Source organism: Meleagris gallopavo, chromosome 22 (genome assembly GCF_905368555.1).
Source record: "Meleagris gallopavo chromosome 22, MGAL_WU_HG_1.1, whole genome shotgun sequence".
NCBI classification, from domain to species: Eukaryota; Metazoa; Chordata; class Aves; order Galliformes; family Phasianidae; genus Meleagris; species Meleagris gallopavo.
The window spans coordinates 9,901,034-9,918,281 of NC_139425.1; the positions used below are offsets into that span (position 1 = coordinate 9,901,034).

At 54.2% G+C, this 17,248-nt stretch overlaps 1 protein-coding gene across 4 annotated transcripts; it reads left to right on the plus strand.

Moving 5' to 3' along the window:
- Positions 1–3,606: 3,606 nt before the first annotated feature.
- Positions 3,607–16,400, plus strand: GMEB2 (glucocorticoid modulatory element binding protein 2). 4 transcript variants are annotated; one of them, XM_085241204.1, is made up of 10 exons: positions 3,607–3,778; positions 5,206–5,348; positions 7,445–7,539; positions 8,237–8,364; positions 9,706–9,809; positions 11,740–11,897; positions 13,124–13,195; positions 13,822–13,959; positions 14,514–14,636; positions 14,774–16,400. In XM_085241204.1, exons 2-10 carry the CDS (start codon positions 5,218–5,220, stop codon positions 15,409–15,411), a joined length of 1,587 nt encoding a protein of 528 aa, XP_085097330.1. In that variant the 5' UTR covers positions 3,607–3,778; positions 5,206–5,217; the 3' UTR covers positions 15,412–16,400. The 4 variants fall into 4 exon arrangements, with proteins under 4 accessions (XP_085097330.1, XP_085097329.1, XP_085097331.1 ...); XM_085241203.1 differs by having other exon boundaries at positions 3,608–3,778; positions 7,442–7,539; XM_085241205.1 differs by lacking the exons at positions 3,607–3,778; positions 5,206–5,348 and having other exon boundaries at positions 7,442–7,539; positions 8,242–8,364.
- Positions 16,401–17,248: the final 848 nt, after the last annotated feature.

A 17,248-nucleotide genomic window follows, 5' to 3' on the forward strand; every position in this document is an offset into this window, starting at 1 on the left:
GAAATTAAAAAGAGGAAGAAAAAAAAAAGTTTAAAAAAAAAATAAAACAAACCTAATTTTAAAAGTAATTTAAGCAAAATGTTTGTGTGTAAGAAAGGGTTGAAACTGTCACATGTCTGTGTCCCACGCTGATGGGACCTGAGAAGGTATCCGCAAGATGTTAACCCCGTCCTGCTCTCTGTGGTGCTGAGTGTTTGCTTGGTGTGTACTTCTGACCTGGAGCTTGTTGTAAATACTGTTTTTAGTACTATGATTATGATGATGATGATGATTATTCTCTGAAACGTTGTACTGATGAGCAGGAGTCCTAAAGGAGAGAGATGAGCACCTTCCCTCTGGAGCAGGGCTGCGGCACTCACCCAGGGATGGCACACAGGTGTTCGTGCTCCTGTCTGTGATTTGGCATCAGTGCTTGTGTGAGGGCTGTGCTGTGGGCTCAGCGGGCTGAAGCTGTGCAAGGAAGGGGCTCAGACAGGGGTGAGCCTGGGGAGCATGCTGGTCCCACCCTGTTGGTGCCACGAGGGTTGGGGGATGTGGCTGCAGGATGTGCTGCTGCAGGCTGAGTCGTGCATTGGTGACTGGCACACACATGTGGCCAGGTGCTGCCCTGCCATGCCACGGGTGGGTGCTCCCAAGTTGGATGCCCCTCACACCACTGCTAGGCTGAGCCTTTCTTTGTCTCATCAGTCCTGAGCCATACAACTGCTGTGCTGTAACCCAGACGTGGGGCTACCTTTGAGTCAACCTTCTGTGGACAATTCATGATCGTGTGAACCCTACACCGGGGCCAGATGCTATTGCTGCCCTGTTGCCTGGGGGTGAGCATCCTTGGCGCGAGTTCTGCCCTGCTGCAGCGCTCTGTGTGTGCAAAACTGCACCCATGGGAACGGGGTTTGCACTCATACTGTTGTGCCACTGGGAATGAGGCAGGGAATGGCTGCTCGTGGTGCTGGAGGTTTCTCACAGCCCAAAGCGGGGGTTGGGGGTCCCACATTCCATTCTCAGCCGGAGGTGGTTGTTGTGCAAGAGAAGTGATGATGAAAAGAAAGAAAAAAGGAAGAAAAAGGGTCTGATCCCCTACGTGCCCATCTCTCTCCGTGAGTTGGTTGTTTGAGTTCTAAGGCTCCTGTGTGTATTGTGGGAATACCAATAAAAGGCATTAAACAGAAAATGAACCTAAAGATTTTACAAAACAGAATCCAAGCCTCTGTATATTAAATGAGTACTTTGCACCCATACAAAAGATGCAGAAATCAAACCCATCCTTTATCACCGTTCTCAGAGGAAAAGAAAGTAATACAATGCTCAAATGCAGGTATCACCCCGAGCCCTTCACTTAGAGGTGAGGGCATGCAGTGGCGTAACAGAGGACGAGCAAAACGTTATGAGATGATTGCAAATACAATAAATCCAGTTCTGGAAAATGTCTGAGCTTCTTTTCTTTTCAACATTCCCTCCCCACCTCCTCCACCTCCTGTGTAATGTTTCCTAAAAGCAGCACAGCCCTCCCTACCCCCACCCTGGGGCAGCATCCCAACAAAGCCCCGGAGTGAGATGCTCCCAAAACATCCCCAATGCTGCACCATTCGGATCAGTGCCCTTTGTTATTCCCTCAGTTGCTGTCCTGAGGAATCTGCACTGCTGCCTTAGTGGTCCTTCACCAGAATGGGCAGTGCTCCCCACCCCCAGCCTCTCTGGCCCTATAGGAACATTCCCACAGCAGCATCCTTAGGGACTGCCTCATGTTTTGGGGCCCTGTCCATATCTCTGCAGGAGCAGTGCTGGGGCTCTTCCCACGTGCACAGGATGCCACCATCCCCTCTTACAGCAATTCTATATTTGCAGTGTGACCCTGGCAGTTTGGAAGATAAGAGCCCAACTGGGAACGCAGTGCAGCTCAGTGCTCGGAGGTTCTCTACCTGCAGCTCCCGGCATGGGGTCCTGTAACAACATGGTGATCTGTCCTGTGTAAAACAGAGACCGAGTGCCTGTAAGGCAGAGCCCTCGGCCCCAGCTGAGCTTGCAGCAAAAGGGAGATTTTGCTTCCCAGGAGATCACAGATTACACACCCACTCTTTATTGCACCTCTGCCATTGGCCACCACAGGGGATGATGGCAGAGGGAGGCTTCCATGCAAAGGGTTTTGTGATGTCTGGTGGGTGAGTTGCCACTACTGGTGATCCAGTGGTCTTTGAGCAAAATAAATCATATGGGTGGCAGCCCTGCCCATAGCATCAGAATGAGATGGTGCCAAGCCAACCTATGAGTCTGTGAGACTCTGACACCCACTGGGGAGATGACACCCATAGGAGAGGTGTCCTGAGCTGCACAAAGCACTCCCACAGACCGCTGTCTCCTCCACGTGCAAAGCACACATTTCTATCTCCAGTTTGACAATGCACTGCTGATAAAAACAGTGGAACAGTCCTCAGAAAACGTCTCTCTTCAGACCTCAGGGTCAGTGGTGGAGCAGCGCAGCACAGCTCTTGCAGGGCTGTGAGCATCAGGGGAATGAGGACTGGAAAGCAGCTGCCTGCAGCTGGGCACAGCCTTGGCACCAGGAGCTCACAGGTGACACCTGAAGCACTGCATGCCCTGCATGGAGTACTTTCTCCTTGTATCCAGTATAAGTATCCCCTCTTTCAGTTTGAAGCCATTTCCCCTTGTCCTATCACACAGACTCTGCTAAAGAGTCTGTCTGCAGCTCCTTTGGATTTGGAAAGGCTGCTCTCAGGTCTCCCTGCAGCCCTCTGCTCTCCACACTGCACAGCCTCATCTCTCTCAACCTGTCCTCGTATGGAGGCGTTCCATCCCTTGGAGCACTTTTGTGGCCCTCCTTTAGGTGTGTTCCAACAGATCCATGTCTCTCCTGTGCTGAAGAATCCTCTCGTGGACGCAGTGCTCCAGGTGATGTCTCACAGCACAGAGCAGAGGGGCAGGACCACCTCCCTGCCCTGCTGGCCGCACTGGGTGGAAAATCCATGCATAAGCACTGCTCTGCACTCCTAAATGGAACGAATGCATGGAAGTGCATGCACGTGCACCAACAGGGAGGGAGGAAGGTAGATATGCCCAGCACCCCACTGCACTCGGCTCAGCTGCATATACTCCCTATGCACACCGTGCCCTGTGCTGGGGAGCATGCATGTGGCTGGCTGCATTTGGGAGCAATGGCAGCACCCACAGCGTGTGCATGCAGGAGTCTGGGCAGACTGCGGGTCACGCAGGGCCCGGGGGCGCGCACGAGGCCTGAGAAGGGTGCACGGTGCATGGCAATGCATGCGGGGGGGGAACACACGTGGGACGAGGAAAAACACGGAGAGGGAGAGGGAAGAAACACATAGCAGGCCGGAATGGACATGCAAGGCCGGGAAAGGAGCAGGGAGAAACACGCAAAGCTGCAAAGCTACAAAGCAGCAAAGCCGATGCACGCCGCAGCGCGCTCCCGATGCGCGACGCACCCTGCAGGCGGCGGCGCGCGCCGTGCCCCCGGCTGCCCCCAGCCGCGCATGCGCACTGCGCCGCTCCGCCACTTATTTCGCAGGCAGGTCGAGCCGCGGCGCCGCGCCAAATAAGTCCCGAGAGCCGAGCTGTGGCCGTGCGCCTGCGCGCCGCGAGCCGGGGCGGGGGGGGCCCGAGAGCCGCGCGCGCGGCGGAGCCCCGCAGCCCCCAACCCAGCGCCCGGCCCCGCACCCGGCCGGCCCGCACCCGGTCCGGCTCGGCCTCCGCCGCAGCCCCCGGAGCCGCACCGAGCGGGGCCGCGGGGCTTCGGCCCGAGGTAAGCGCCGGGCTCGGGCCTACCGCGGGGCCTCGCGCCGCACGCCGCGTCCGGCCGGGTCCCTGCGGAGCGTCAGGACGTTACGGCGGCGGCGGGAGACGCGGCGGCAGCGCCCGGCCGGCCCCCCCTCACCCCCATCCCTCCTCCTCCTCTTCCCCCTCCCTCCGACGGGAGCGCGCCCACGCGCCCCCCCCTCCTCCTGGAGCCGCCTTCGGGAGCGCGCAGCCCCTCTCCGTGCCCCCCCAGCCCCTCGTGCCGTCGTCTCTACGCCCCCCTGCGCCCCCCTTCACCCCCTTTAGGCGCAGCCCCCCATAACCCCCTACACCCTTCTACGTGCATTGCCCCCCTTGCTGCTTCCCTCCTCCACACAGCGCCTCTCTGCCAGCCCCCCTAACTCCCCCCTCTCCCCCAAGCCCCCCCGGCGGTGCAGTGCTATCCTTTTTTCCCCCCGTTCCCCCCCCACTACCACCCCCCCCCCCGAGTCTTTGCCAACGCTGCATTGGGTCGCTGAAGTTGGCGGTGTGGATGGTGCTTTGCTTGGTGGGAGCTATGTGCCCGTGGTGATGTGGGGGTTCACCCCAAAAAGGAGCGTGGGGGGGCAGGGAGAGGTCAGCTGAAATCCTACAGCGGTCAGCAGTTACAGAGCTGTGCTGCGTCCTTGCAAGGAGGGAATGGAGCAAAGCCTCAGCTTCTCGTGCTGCTGCTGCCCGGTCAGCCTCGTGCGTTGTTGCTGCAACAATTAACTTCGTTTCTTTCCCATGCAATGAAAACACTGTAAGAGCAAGCTGTTAATGGGAAGTGGCTTAACGAGGGGGGGGAGCAGCTGTGCTTATCTTGCTCGTGTTGCAGCTCATAGCCCTGGGAGCACTGTGGTGCCTTTGGATGGGGACTGAAGGTCTCCTATTGCATTGAGTGGCTCAGAGCTGGGTGCCAGGAGTGCTGTGCAATGGCAGCGTGCAAGGACACAGCTTTCCCTGCCTGCACTTGGCTGGGGTTGCTCACTATGAGGTCCCTGCCCACGGGGCACAATGAAGATGACAGCATCTGGAGGTGCCGCTGGTTCTGTGGAGATGTGTCCTCACCAGGGTCTCTCGGAAGCATCACAGGATCACAGAATGGCCTGGGTTGGAAGGGACCTCAAGGATCATGAATCTCCAACCCCCCTGCCACATGCAGGGCCACCAACCTCCACATTTAATGCTAGACCAGGCTGCCCAGGGCCCCATCCAACCTGACCTTGAACACCTCCAGGGATGGGGCATCCACAACCTCTCTGGGCAGCTGTTCCAGCACCTCAACCACTCTCTCTGTAAAGAATTTTCCCCTGACATCCCCCTAAACCTGTCTAACTCACCCCTGTCCTGCTGTGTCCCCTTTTTGGCACTGCTGGGAGCAGAGCAGTCACTCTCCGTGCTGTGTCCCTGCAGAGCACTGCTCCCATGGCCACGCCGGACGTCAGTGTGCACATGGAGGAGGTGGTGGTGGTGACGACGCCGGACACGGCAGTGGATGGCAGTGGGGTGGAGGAGGTGAAGACAGTACTGGTCACCACCAATCTGTCCCAGCATGGGTAAGAGCAGAAGGGACCTGGTGGGATGGATGTGGACACATCTGTAGCTAAATCAGTGCTTTTTCACTGTTTCTTTCACAGCGATCCACTAAGCTCCAGGCAGAGGATATTCTTGCACAGCTGCTGGGCACGGTGCAGCAGAACTTGTGCTTTGGGGTTGGGCTTATCAATGAAGTGCTGGATGGGGCAGCACTGATCCAAAAGCAGAGTGAACCTGGGTGACATCTGCAGCACTCTGCACCCCATTCCTGTCCCACCTGTTGAAGTGAGCCCTGTTTGGATACAGCTCAGGAACACGTGGACTGTTGGCTTCTTTTCTCTTCCATCTTTTCTGCTCTGTGCCCAGCATGAATCAGTGCTCCAAGTCCATTTTGGCAGGAGAAGCCCCCAACTCACATCTGGTGCTGGCTTTGGGTAGCTTTACCCACCTCAGGCGTTCTCATGCTCCCACAAAGCAGGCAGCAAGCAGCTACTTGTTGCTCTCCAAAACATTTCTGTCCTGCTCCAGTACGTCCTGCTATTTCTGTGCTCTGGGGAAGGGCATCATGTTTCATTTTTTAGAGCACAAAACAGCAACTGTGCTGCAACTAGAGTAAAATCTGAGCAGGCTCAGCTCCATCTGTGGTGCTGGTTCTGGTCAGCACAATTCACTGAGCCACAGCTGACATGGAATGGGAGCTGTGGTGTTTGGATGCTGAGCAGGGGCTGCTTTTCATCTGGCTGTGAGGTCTGGAACATGAGCCATGGCAGGGACTGCCTTGACTGGCTTGGTTCCCTTTCATTCTTTTCTTCACCTCCTATTTTTCTTTGGAAACCTCTCCTTGCCCCTCCATCAGAGCAGACAGACCCCTGCAGGGCTTTTTGAAGCATCTCAAACCTCTGCTTCTGGACTCCCATACTGGAGCATTGCTGTGGGAAGGGCATGGACCCAGGGCTTGTGCATCTGCTGGGATCCTCTCCTTCCCTGGCATGGTGGAGGCTCCTCAGTTGTAGCTGGTCTGTGGAGGAAGCTCTGAGCTCTTTGTTTTACACTGCTGCAAAGCCCCAGGGCAGCAGGAGTGGCTCTTTGGACTCAGTGCATCTTTCTGCTGCTCTTTTGGCTGTGGTTTTGCAGTTTAAAAAAAATAAATATATAAGCAGAGGCTTAAGAGCTTAATTAGCTCCTGCATTTTAATATTGCCTGAAAAAAAGCAGACGAAAACAGAAATGGTAGCAATCAGCAGGAGGCTTTTCTTTCGTCTGTGCTTGGGAGAGGTCTGTGTTCCCATGCTCTGATGTGCTGCCTGTATTTCTGCTGCAGTCTTTTGGTGGAGGCTTTTCTTTCCCAAGCTCCCAGAGGAGGCAGAGGCAGGCACAGGGCTTTGCCAGCACTCCCTTCTCCCACTTGCTCTGTGTGTCCTCCCAGGGACATGACAGCTGCATCCCAGCATTGTCATGGCAACTGATGGGGACGCTTCAGCTCCTCCTGCTGCAGTCCTCCAGAATGGGATGGGAGAAAGCAGAGCCAAAACCACCCCAATATGTATCCTAAAGCCTTTGGGCAATGAGAAGCAGATCTTGGGCTGAGCCTGATCCCCATCAGAGCTGGGTGCCCAGGAGAGATGCAGATGTGTGGACCCATCAGCAAAGCTCCTGGAGAGGTCTGAGGGCTCTGGTGTAGGGAAGAAAGTGGTCTTCTTTGTCTTCATCAGTTAATTAGTGTTATGTTAGTGTTGTATGTATCTGGGGCTGTAAGAGGGGGAAACAGGGGAGTCTGTAGCTTGTGTTGTTTTCTCTGTTCCCGGATCTGTTGACTTTGTGCCACTCTGAGGTCCCCTGTGTGTGTAGCTGGTGCACTGTGTGTGTGTTGTTTCCAGGGAATTCCTTAGGGGAATTTGACAGAGGCTCCTAAGAGAGAGTCTGACCCAGAGCCCAGCTGTATCAGCAGCATCTCTGCATCCCCTTCCTTCGTACCCACCACGGCTGCAGGGAGAAGAGTCAGATTTTGTGGAAAAATATAGTAGGAATGACTTCTGAAGCAAAGTCTTCTCTGAACATCTCACCAGAGACAGCAATTCCACACAGCTTCATTTTGCATTTCTCTCTCTTGCCAGCAGTGACATAAATGAGGACACTCTGGAGACAGAAAACGCAGCTGCTGCGGCCGCTGCCGCCTTCACAGCATCCACACACCTGAAGGAAGCAGTGCTAGGTAGGTCTGAGCTGCAGCTGATGGGGCTCAGCTCCTTGGGGGCTGCTGAAAGCCGGGGAGGGGGGAGCCTACTGCTGCCTGGCAGGGCTGGGGGTGCTCCTGCATCCCTCTCTGCCATCAGAAGTGCTGTCTGGGGGGCCCAGCATGGGGGATGCTGTTCTGCATCAGGGATGCGTTTGGGGAGGGCTGGGTGCTGCTGCTGCTGCTGGCTGGAGCGCTGCTGCCCTCTCCTGGTGCGGGTTGTGTCCCTGTGATCTTGGCAGCTCTTGGCTTTTTGCCACGGACGGATGTGATGTTGGCTTTCCAGCAGCTTTGGTTTCAAACGAAAGTGAATTTGGAGAGTAAGGGAGCTGGGAGCGCCTTAAAAAGTTGCCTTCACCCACAGTTTGAGAATGTATAGTCATCATAACACCACCGTTCCTTACGTGGTTATCAAGAATTGGATTTGCAGCCCTGGCTGCTGATTTCTCAGGTTTCACGCATTCAGCTGTGGGAGGATTTATGTGGATGTTTCTGTGCTATTTCACCTGAGCAATTTGGGTGCCACATGCAAGTGAATTGTGACCACAAAACCCTATTCCCACCCATGTCCCTTGCGTGTTACTTACTTGTGCTGATCCTGACCTTCAGCACTGTGTTGGGAACTGCAGCTCACGTTTCTCTCTGCTCCATCCCCTGCTCCGTTCCCTGTGAGAAGTGAAGATGGCTGAAGACGACGACAGCTTGGAGGCAGAGATCGTGTACCCCATCACCTGTGGGGACAGCAAAGCCAACCTCATCTGGAGGAAGTTCGTGTGCCCCGGGATCAATGTGAAGTGTGTGCAGGTGGGTGTGGGGCCATGGTGCTGTTCTGCTTCTGCTCCTGGCTGGGAAGGACCAGAGTTCCCTGTGTCCACATCATCCTGCGTGCTATGCCTGGGGTTTGGTGACTCAGTGAGCTTTTTTTGAGTCAGAACCACATCATGGTAGGAGAGGGAAAAAGTTTTGGGTGTGGTGCCTGCTACTTGTCTTGCTCCATCTGAGTAGACCTGGCTGGAAAGATGCTTTCCCCATTTCACTGCTTCACTGCAGAGTTGGAGGAGTTTGGGCTCTTCTGCTGTCTGAGTTTGAGGATTTGTTGAGAAGTTCAGGTAGGGAACATGCTGAGCAGTGTCTGCTGTGTCCTGGAGGGCTTCTGGTTAAAACCTGCGTGGATGTGGGAGGAGAGCCTGGCTTCATCTTCATGTGGACATGTTGCCACATGAGAGCTTTGCAAAGAATGTTCCTTTTCCTTCAGAGGAAACATGGTCTTTTACAAAGAGGACAGCTCCCAGTGCAGATAATTGCTTTTGCTGCTGCCTAAAATCAGCATTCTCTTTGCACTGAAGCCCGTGCAGCAGTTCTTTATGCACTAACTGTGAGTAAACATGCTCACCTTAACATCAGTTCACGTGTGCACGGAGAGGAGACCTGGAGGTGGAAAATCTTTGCTAAGGCTTCCCATAAAGCACTGCTTTGAGTTCTGCCTGTCTCTGGAGGTTGCTTTTAGCTCAGTTCGTGGGGTCAGATCCGGCTGGGCGTGTAGGGCAATAAAGAAAGGGGCAGAACAGGCTCCTGGTACCGCAACGCCAACTCCCTGCAACTGGTTTTCTGTGCAAGCAGGTGTGCTCCAAGAGGGGTCAGAGGTTTCACTGATAACAGTGTCTGTGCTTGGTAGCAGGAGGTCAGAGGCCAGGCAGGCTTCTCCTTCCTCGCTTACGCAGGGCTGTGTGCACAAGGCTGCAGGGCTGTGCTGGGGAGCCCGTGGAGGCCGTGCAGCCCCATGCAGCACTGCAGAAGCTGGGGCAGTGAGCTGTGCACTGCTGCTCAGGATCACCTGCATCAGCCCTGGGTGCTTTGCTGTGCAGGGCAAGCGAGCAAGTTGGGCGTTCAGCAAACAGCTCTGTGCTGCTTCTACCCCAGGTTTGCCAAGCAGCTGCCAGCTGCATGTCTTCAGCTCTGAGCTAGAGGTGCTCCAAACACAGTTTTCTGAAAGGTGTGGGGTGCTTGCCAGCCATCTCCAATGCTGATACTTCATTTAAACGTGTTGAGCCCTGGCCTGAGCTGCCCAGGCTTGCCTGGTGTCATCATCTCCAGGGGGCAGTGTTTCTCATTGCTCACCACACTGACGCTGCACTTCTCCTGCAGTTCGACGGACACCTCATCAGCCCCAAGGAGTTTGTGCACCTGGCAGGAAAGTCCACTCTGAAGGACTGGAAACGGGCGATCCGGATGAATGGGATCATGCTCCGGTCAGTCTGCATGGCAGCAGATGGGATTTCTTCTTGCTGGGGTGGGACAGACCTTCTACACGGTTTTTGTGTCGCAGAGGGCACTGATGTGCTGCTGAATGCTGGCCCCAAATGTTGCACACCTGAAGGCTTTGCGTGTCCTTGTGGACAGGGAATAATTTGGGGCAGCAAAACCCCATAAGTTTTAGCACTTGAATCCTTCTGCTTTCCCATGAGGTCCTAAGTGAGCACTTTAGTGCCCGGGGGTTGGGCTGTGTTGTGTGCAGTTCTGTTTGAGCCACAAAGCGTGGTCTGCTCATGAGCTAACACTCCCATTGCATTATGCTGCTTTAGGTCAGTTTGTTGGTTTTCTTATTTTCCCAAGGGCTTATTCAAAGCTTATTTTTGTAAACATGTAACTTCTCTGGCCTCAACTATAGCAATTAAATTCTTCTGTGTTCTTGAATACCAGCCTGAGACATGTTCAGTAACACCCACATCCCTGCCTGTAGGCAGCACCTCGCTCCCTGGGGATTGCCATGCTTTCCTCATCCTTTCACAGGGTGACATTGCATCTGCCAGGATCCTTCTGCTTTGATGCATGAGTCTTGTACTCCTAAGCAGCTTTTGCTCTGCGTAGGTTCTGCATAACAGGTTTGTGCTGGGCAGGGTGGGTCCTTGGGGAAATAACGTGTGTGAGGGATGTGTGATGGGGAGCTCGCAGGCTGCGGGAGGATGCCAGAAGTTCACTTGGCTTTGGCTTTCCCAATTTCTTCTTTCACACATGAGTCTGTATGTGCAGCTGTGAAAAAAAGAGGAAGGCCGGGTGAGATTCTTCCGTGAGAATTGGTTATTTTTTTCTTTTCTTTTTCAGTCCTTCCTCCTCGTTTTAGCTCTTGAGGAAAATTTCCCTTGAAAGCCATCAGCCTGCTGTAGGCACATGCTCTCCCTTCTTCTTTCTGTTCCTACACGGCTGTGTTTTGCCGAACCTATTCAGAGCATCCTTGGGCATCCCTCATCTCACTGCTGGCACAGCGTGGCAGGGCCGTGGGCTCTGGGATGTGCAGAGCGTGTGTGGTCAGAAGCAAAGTATGTGAATCTCACCCCATTTGCCTCCCTCTTGGGGGGGGAGAGAGGCTCAGCCCACTGGCTGATCCCAGGAGCCAGTGGTGTCCTCCCAGCTTGTCTATGATGGCATCTTTCCCAGAATTCCTTCTCTTTTAAGTCATTTTACACTGTTTTCTTTCTTTCAAGTGGAGCTTGAGTAGCTTTAGTCAAACATACCTTTGTTTTGTAAAGTTTACTCTAAAACTTCTGCTGGCTTAGAAAAACAAGGTGGCTTATCAGTTTCAGTGGTACCATCAAGTCCCCATCACTGCATGAAATTTGGCCACAGCACCTCTGCTCCACTCCACACTGTTTTTGGAGTTAGAATACCAGCCCCCCCCCCAGTGTTTGCTAACAGAGAAGGCTGCAGGTCACGTTGCTTAGGGAATGAATGGATTGTCCACCATGTCCTACCCTGAAGGTTTCCCTGCTGTCAAGAAGTGGACATTTCAATAAGTCTTTTCAATAAGTGACCAGCATCAAGCAGGCTGTGGTTGCTGCTTTAAGCAACTCTTAGTGAACGCTGTTTGTAAGGAGGGGAGAACTTGGCAAGGGATGCTCAGACCTTTGTCTCCGCCTCTCCAGCTCATGGTGGTGTGCCCAGCAAACCCCACAGGCATTCATCATGCTTCCTCATCCTGCTAGCAGGCACTGTGCTGGAGGAAGGCAGAAGCAGAGCACGGCTTCTGCTCTCTGCAGGGTGCTGGGAGGTGAGGGGGCCGCTCCCTGGGATGGTGAGGTGTTTGGGGGATGTTCTGCAGGCTGCTCCGTGTGCTGCCTGGGCAAGAGATGCTCCTCTGGCTGAGCATGTGACATGTCCCTGTGTTTGCTCCCTCTCTTGCAGGAAGATCATGGACTTGGGGGAGTTGGATTTTTACCAGCACACCAAGGTCTGCTCCAACACGTGCCGGAGCACCAAGATTGACCTGACCGGTGCCAGGGTGTCCCTGAGCAGCCAGACCTCCACGGAGTACATCCCTCTCACTCCTGCTTCCACAGATGGTACGTGCAGCAATTCCTGGCACTTTTGTAGCAGGAGCTTTGCAGGATTAAAGCAGAACTGGTGCCGCATACCCGATGTCCCTTATGATTGCCTCTCTACTGTACTTTGCTTTGCAGTTTGCTTTTATTCCGTTTTTTCCCCCTTGTGCTGTTGCAGGATTTCTCATAGCAGCGCTAGGCAATGTTCTCAGTGCAGAGAGGCAGTCCTTCCCCCTGTTGCTCTGTTACACTGCATGACCAATGCCCTTCTGGCACCCTGTCCTGTGTAGCTGAAGCAATTGATCAGTGAGCAAACAGCAGTGGGTGTGTGATGGGGGCTCTGTTTCAGCTGTTGTGTCCCACGCTGGTCACAGCCCCCAGGGCTGATGTGGTCCCCAGCAGTGCAGGCTCAGAGCCCTCCTGTGCTCTCCCCATGGGGAGCTGACTTCAGCTTGAATAATGAATGGGCTCTCGCTGAAGGCTCCCTGGCTGAATTATTTATTGGTTTTGTCTGATGGCAGATAAAAGAGAACTGGGGAATACAATGGGTTCTGTATCTGCCCTCGTGCATGTAGTTTATAAAACTAGATTTAAATGACGTTGCATCTCTATAGCTTTAGCCCTGAATTTAATTTGTCCTATAATTACAGGCAACTATTATATTGAAAGCTATTTCTGAGTATTTTTTCTTAACTCCTTTTGCTTTTGAGAGTGAAGAAACACCCCTGAGGACTCCAGAACACATCTGTGGGGCAGAGAGCTGCCAGCACGGGTTAATTATGGCCCTGGTTATTAGCTCACTACTGAGGGATGCTGCAATAAGCACAAAGCCACGGAGGTTTTGTGGTGAAGGAGCCATCCCTTGCAAAGCTTTGGGACCCCTGTGGTGTGTGGGTCTGGCAGATGGCGAGCTGGCCAGAAGGCACCCCAGGAAATCAAGCTTAGAGCACTGCTTTGAGCAATAAGGATGTGTGCAGAGGGGGATGGGAGGAGAGTGCTCTTGGTGTTGTGTAAGGGTTGCAGAAGTAATCCCTTTGGTATTGCACTCCAGAGTGGAAAAATCAGCTGTGGCCACACGGCGCAGCCGCATGGCTCCTGTGAAAGTGGCCCCACCCCACAAAAAGGAGCAGTTCCAGCAGTGTAGCAAGGAGAGCATCCCTTGGAAACAGCCTGTGAAAAATACAGAAAAAAATCAGGACTTGGTTTTCTTTTTTTTTTTTCTTTTTCTTTTCTGCTATTGGTTGCAGTGAACGGATCCCCAGCTACAATTACCATAGAAACATGTGAGGATGCCAGCGATTGGACCACCAGCATTGGAGGTAGGGCTGCATCTGGGTGGAGGAGGCTGAGGGTGATATGAGAGAAGTGGGGGTGGTGGGGTCAGGGGTCAAGGATGAAGACCAGGACCTATTGCTGGAGGTACCCTGTTCAGACCTCCTGGTGCCAGCTTGTCTGTCTAACTGCTACGTGGACTTGGGATGGAATTGTTTCGAAGTACTGGAATGTGTAAGTGTGGTGTGGCTCTAGTGGGGGGGGGTAGGGAGGGGGGGAGAAATTAATGGAAAGTCATGAATTCTGTGGTCCTCTGGTGTAATTGGAGCTGGGAAAACAGATGTGGGGCTCAGGGTGTTGGGTTCTTGAAAGAGCTGTGCTGTGGTCACAACCTTGCAGCTGTGTGCTGAGTCCTGAGCTGGAGGAGTGGGCTCCTCTGGTACCATGTCCTGGCTGCTCTGTGTACTGCAGCAGGATAGGGTTTGTCCTTCTGTCTGCCCTTTGGGTGCTGTGCACCCACAGGCCTGGGGGACCTCACCCTTATACAGCAGGCAGAGAGCACATCACGATCGCTTGGAAGCTGGTTAATATGCAGCCCCTTTTTTCCTAAGAGCCACGAAAACCCCACTTCCACCTCTGAAGGATCTGAAGGCCTCCCTTTCTCTTCCTCCAGATGACACCTTTGCGTTCTGGCGAGGCCTGAGGGACGCAGGTCTCCTGGATGATGTCATCCAGGAGTTCCACCAGGAGCTGCTGGACACCATGCGGGGTTTGCAGCAGCGGGCACAGGACCCCCCCTTGCAGCTGGGAGGTGAGCAGCTGACAGCAGGCACTGGGCTGAGGGTGTCCCCTGGGAGCTGTTGTGACTCAGACTTGTTACAGTCAGAAACGAAATAGAAAGGAAACTTGTTTCTGCACTTGTAGCTTATCATAAATGCGTGCAGACGGCCCTGTTCTCATTGGTGCCGGTGCAGGAGGGCAGCTCTGAGCAGGGGCTGCAAGTTGCCACAATTCCTTCAGGTTCTCTGGGCCCCGGGTTTCCCCTGCTGCCTTCAGGATGCTGGGCAAGCATTTGTCTCTGAAGCTGGAAGAAATTTAGGCCATTGGAATAATGATGCAGCAAGCAGCTGCTGTGCCAGGAGGCTTCTTATCAATCCCTGCTAAGTAGGATAGTGCTGCTTATCCAGGAGTGACCTCCTGCACTTTCTCACAACTTCTCCTCCTGCCCAGCTCCTTGTGTTACCCTCACACAGGCTTTGGCTGTCTCACCAGCCAAAGTTGAACACCTTTGCTTTCAGATAGCTTTTTACCAAACCACTTGGAATTTTTTGTTCCTCAAAGACCTGTCTCTTCTCTTCCTTTAAGATGCTGTCCTACTCAACAATGTGGTGCAGAACTTCAGGATGCTGGACCTGGTCAAGAAAGTCCTGGCCAGCCACAAGTGCCAGATGGATCGCTCCAGAGAGCAGTACACACGGGATCTGGCAGGTACGCTCCTGCAGTTACCCAACAGCATTGGGTTGTTATTGTGTAAAGCAGCAGGTTTGGTGTTAAACTGGTACTTGTGAGGCCCATGCTGGAGCCGTGGGGATGCTCGATGCGCGCTGACCTCACTCTTCTTGCAGCTCTGGAGCAGCAATGTGATGAGCACCGCAAGCGTGCCAAGGAGCTGAAGCACAAATCACAGCACCTCAACAACGTGCTGATGACTCTGACTCCCGTCTCTGTCCCCACACCTTTAAAACGCCCTCGCCTCACCCGGGCCACCTCCGGACCGGCTGCCATCACCTCCCAGGTGCTGTCCCAGCCGGCGCAGATCGCCGTCACCCCGGCCGTGCCCATGTCCCAACTCACCAGCCTGCCTCTGGGCAAAGTGGTCTCGACTCTCCCATCCTCAGTGTTGGGTAAAACCCCATCCCAACCGCCTGCCGCCAGCTCTCCAGCCTCCCCGCTGCTGGGTGGCTACACTGTACTGGCCTCTGCTGGCAACGCCTTCCCCGGTGCGGTGGAAATCCACCCGGACGCTCCCAACGTGACGGTGCTGAGCACGGCGGCAGCGACAGCTCAGGACAGCAGCACAGTTGTGAAGGTGCTCAGCCCTTTCCAGCTGCTGGCGCTGCCGGGGCTCGGTGCTGCCATCCAGAACGTGACACATGTGGGTGGTGGTGGTGCGGTGCTCAGCGTGCCCTCCGAGGGTCCCACGGCCGAGCACACCGCTGCCATCGAGGTGACGGCGGTGGCTGATGAAGCAGAGCAGAAGTGAAGGAGAGGGCCCTGCCTGGAGGGGACATTCGTCACGGCGCTCGGGGGAACGGCCTTGGGTCTGCGTGGTGCAATGAGGGGCGTGGGTTAAGGAGGCTCAGGGCGGCTGGAGCTGGGAGCGTGGAGGTGTGCTGGGCAGGCAGCGAGGGAAGGGAGGATGCCTGGAGGAGATGAGGGCAGCAGAGTGCTCTGCCCTGATGGGAGGAGGACTGGAAAAAGAAAAAAAAAAAAAAAACCAAAAAGAAAAAAAAAAAAACAAACAAAAAAAATAAGGCTAAGTTTTTATAAAGCTTTCCTCCCTGCTCTCTTGGGGTAGTTACTCCACGCTGTGTCTGAGGAGCAGGGTGGGGTGTAGTGTGAGCTGCGGGAGCATGGAGCACTGAGCCGGCACCGAGCTGGCTGCTGGGAGCCCACAGGCAGCAGTGGGATGAGTGTGGGGCCACTCACTTGTCCCTGTCCTGCAGCACGGAGGGGCACAGAGCCCTGGGGCTGCCTTGGGTGCAGGCACTGTGAGCGGGTGGCCCAGGTCAGAGCGAGGAGGATCCCAGGTTGTGATTCCCCAGAGAACAGAGAAACCCAGAGGGCCGGGAAGAGCTGCAACTTCTGGGGTTTTAGGGTCTCTTTTCTATTTTTCTCAAAAAAAAAAAATAAAAATAAAAAAAAAATCCATTTTTAGGATTTTTTTTTTTTTTTTAATTAAAGGCTATGAGCACATTACTGGATTACTAAGGCAAAATAGGGTGCTGGGTGCAGAGTGAAGAGCTGAGTGGCAGCAACCCCATGCCCAGCATCATCCCACTGGGTGCTGGCATCCATCACCTGCTGCAGGAGGATGCTCTGAAGGAATGGGGCACTGGCCTCAAGTATGCCCCAGCGTTTGGGTGCTGGGAGGAGCTGGTTGCTTCAGGTGTGGGTTTTCTATGAACTCGGTCTGGCAGCAGCAATGGCAGGTTGCTTCTATCTGCTAATAAATGTGGTTTTTTTGACAAAGTTTTGCTGGCGTATTGCCTTTCTGTGTCTGGTCCTGATGGCTTGGGGCAGGAACACGTTGTTTAAACTGAAAACACAAGTACTCATAAATACCCACATGCATATATATGCTGTGCTTGCTGCCATCCACCCATCAGAGCTGTGAGGAGAAGTGGTTCTTCCCTCCAGGCATGAGCTGCATTTGCTTTCATGTGCCCTGACCCAGGGCCACAGCCCCATGCAGACGCTGAGGCTCTCCCTTCCCAGGGCTGCCAGCCATTAAGATAGCACTGTGATTTCTTCGTTGCTATCTCTGTACTTGGGACGCCATCGATAGATCAGACTGAGGGAGTGCAAAGAGGTGTAACAGACTCTGGCCTCTGATTGCCCTGCAGTGTGAGCAGCAGCGCCGAGCTGGGATGCAGCAGGACAGGCTGTGCAGCATCTCTTCCTTACTCCAAGGCCGGTGACCCTTCCTGGGGATGAAGCAATAAAATCCCTGCAGGAGGACTTGGACTGGGAAAATTCTCCATCCCTTTGCAGCAGCGTTTGCACAGTGGGCATGGGGTGCAGCTGCAGTGCCCCAGCCCTGTAGCGTGCTCTGCTCCGGGGTTGGAGGGCAGTGCTGCCACGTGTCACCATGCTGTCCCCAGCGAAGGTGTCTGTGTATTCTGCAGAAGCAACCCATGCAGCAGAGCCTCTTCCGTGGGAGCCCTGTCTCTCAGCAGCCCCACGGTGTTCCCCCACTGCTGCTCTGCGCAGGTAATGCTTGGAATGTGGAATGGTGCCCAGGACAGGGATGAGTTTGGAACTCCACGAGTAGAAAAATGGGTGAGCTGTGTATGACGATATACAGAAATATATAAACA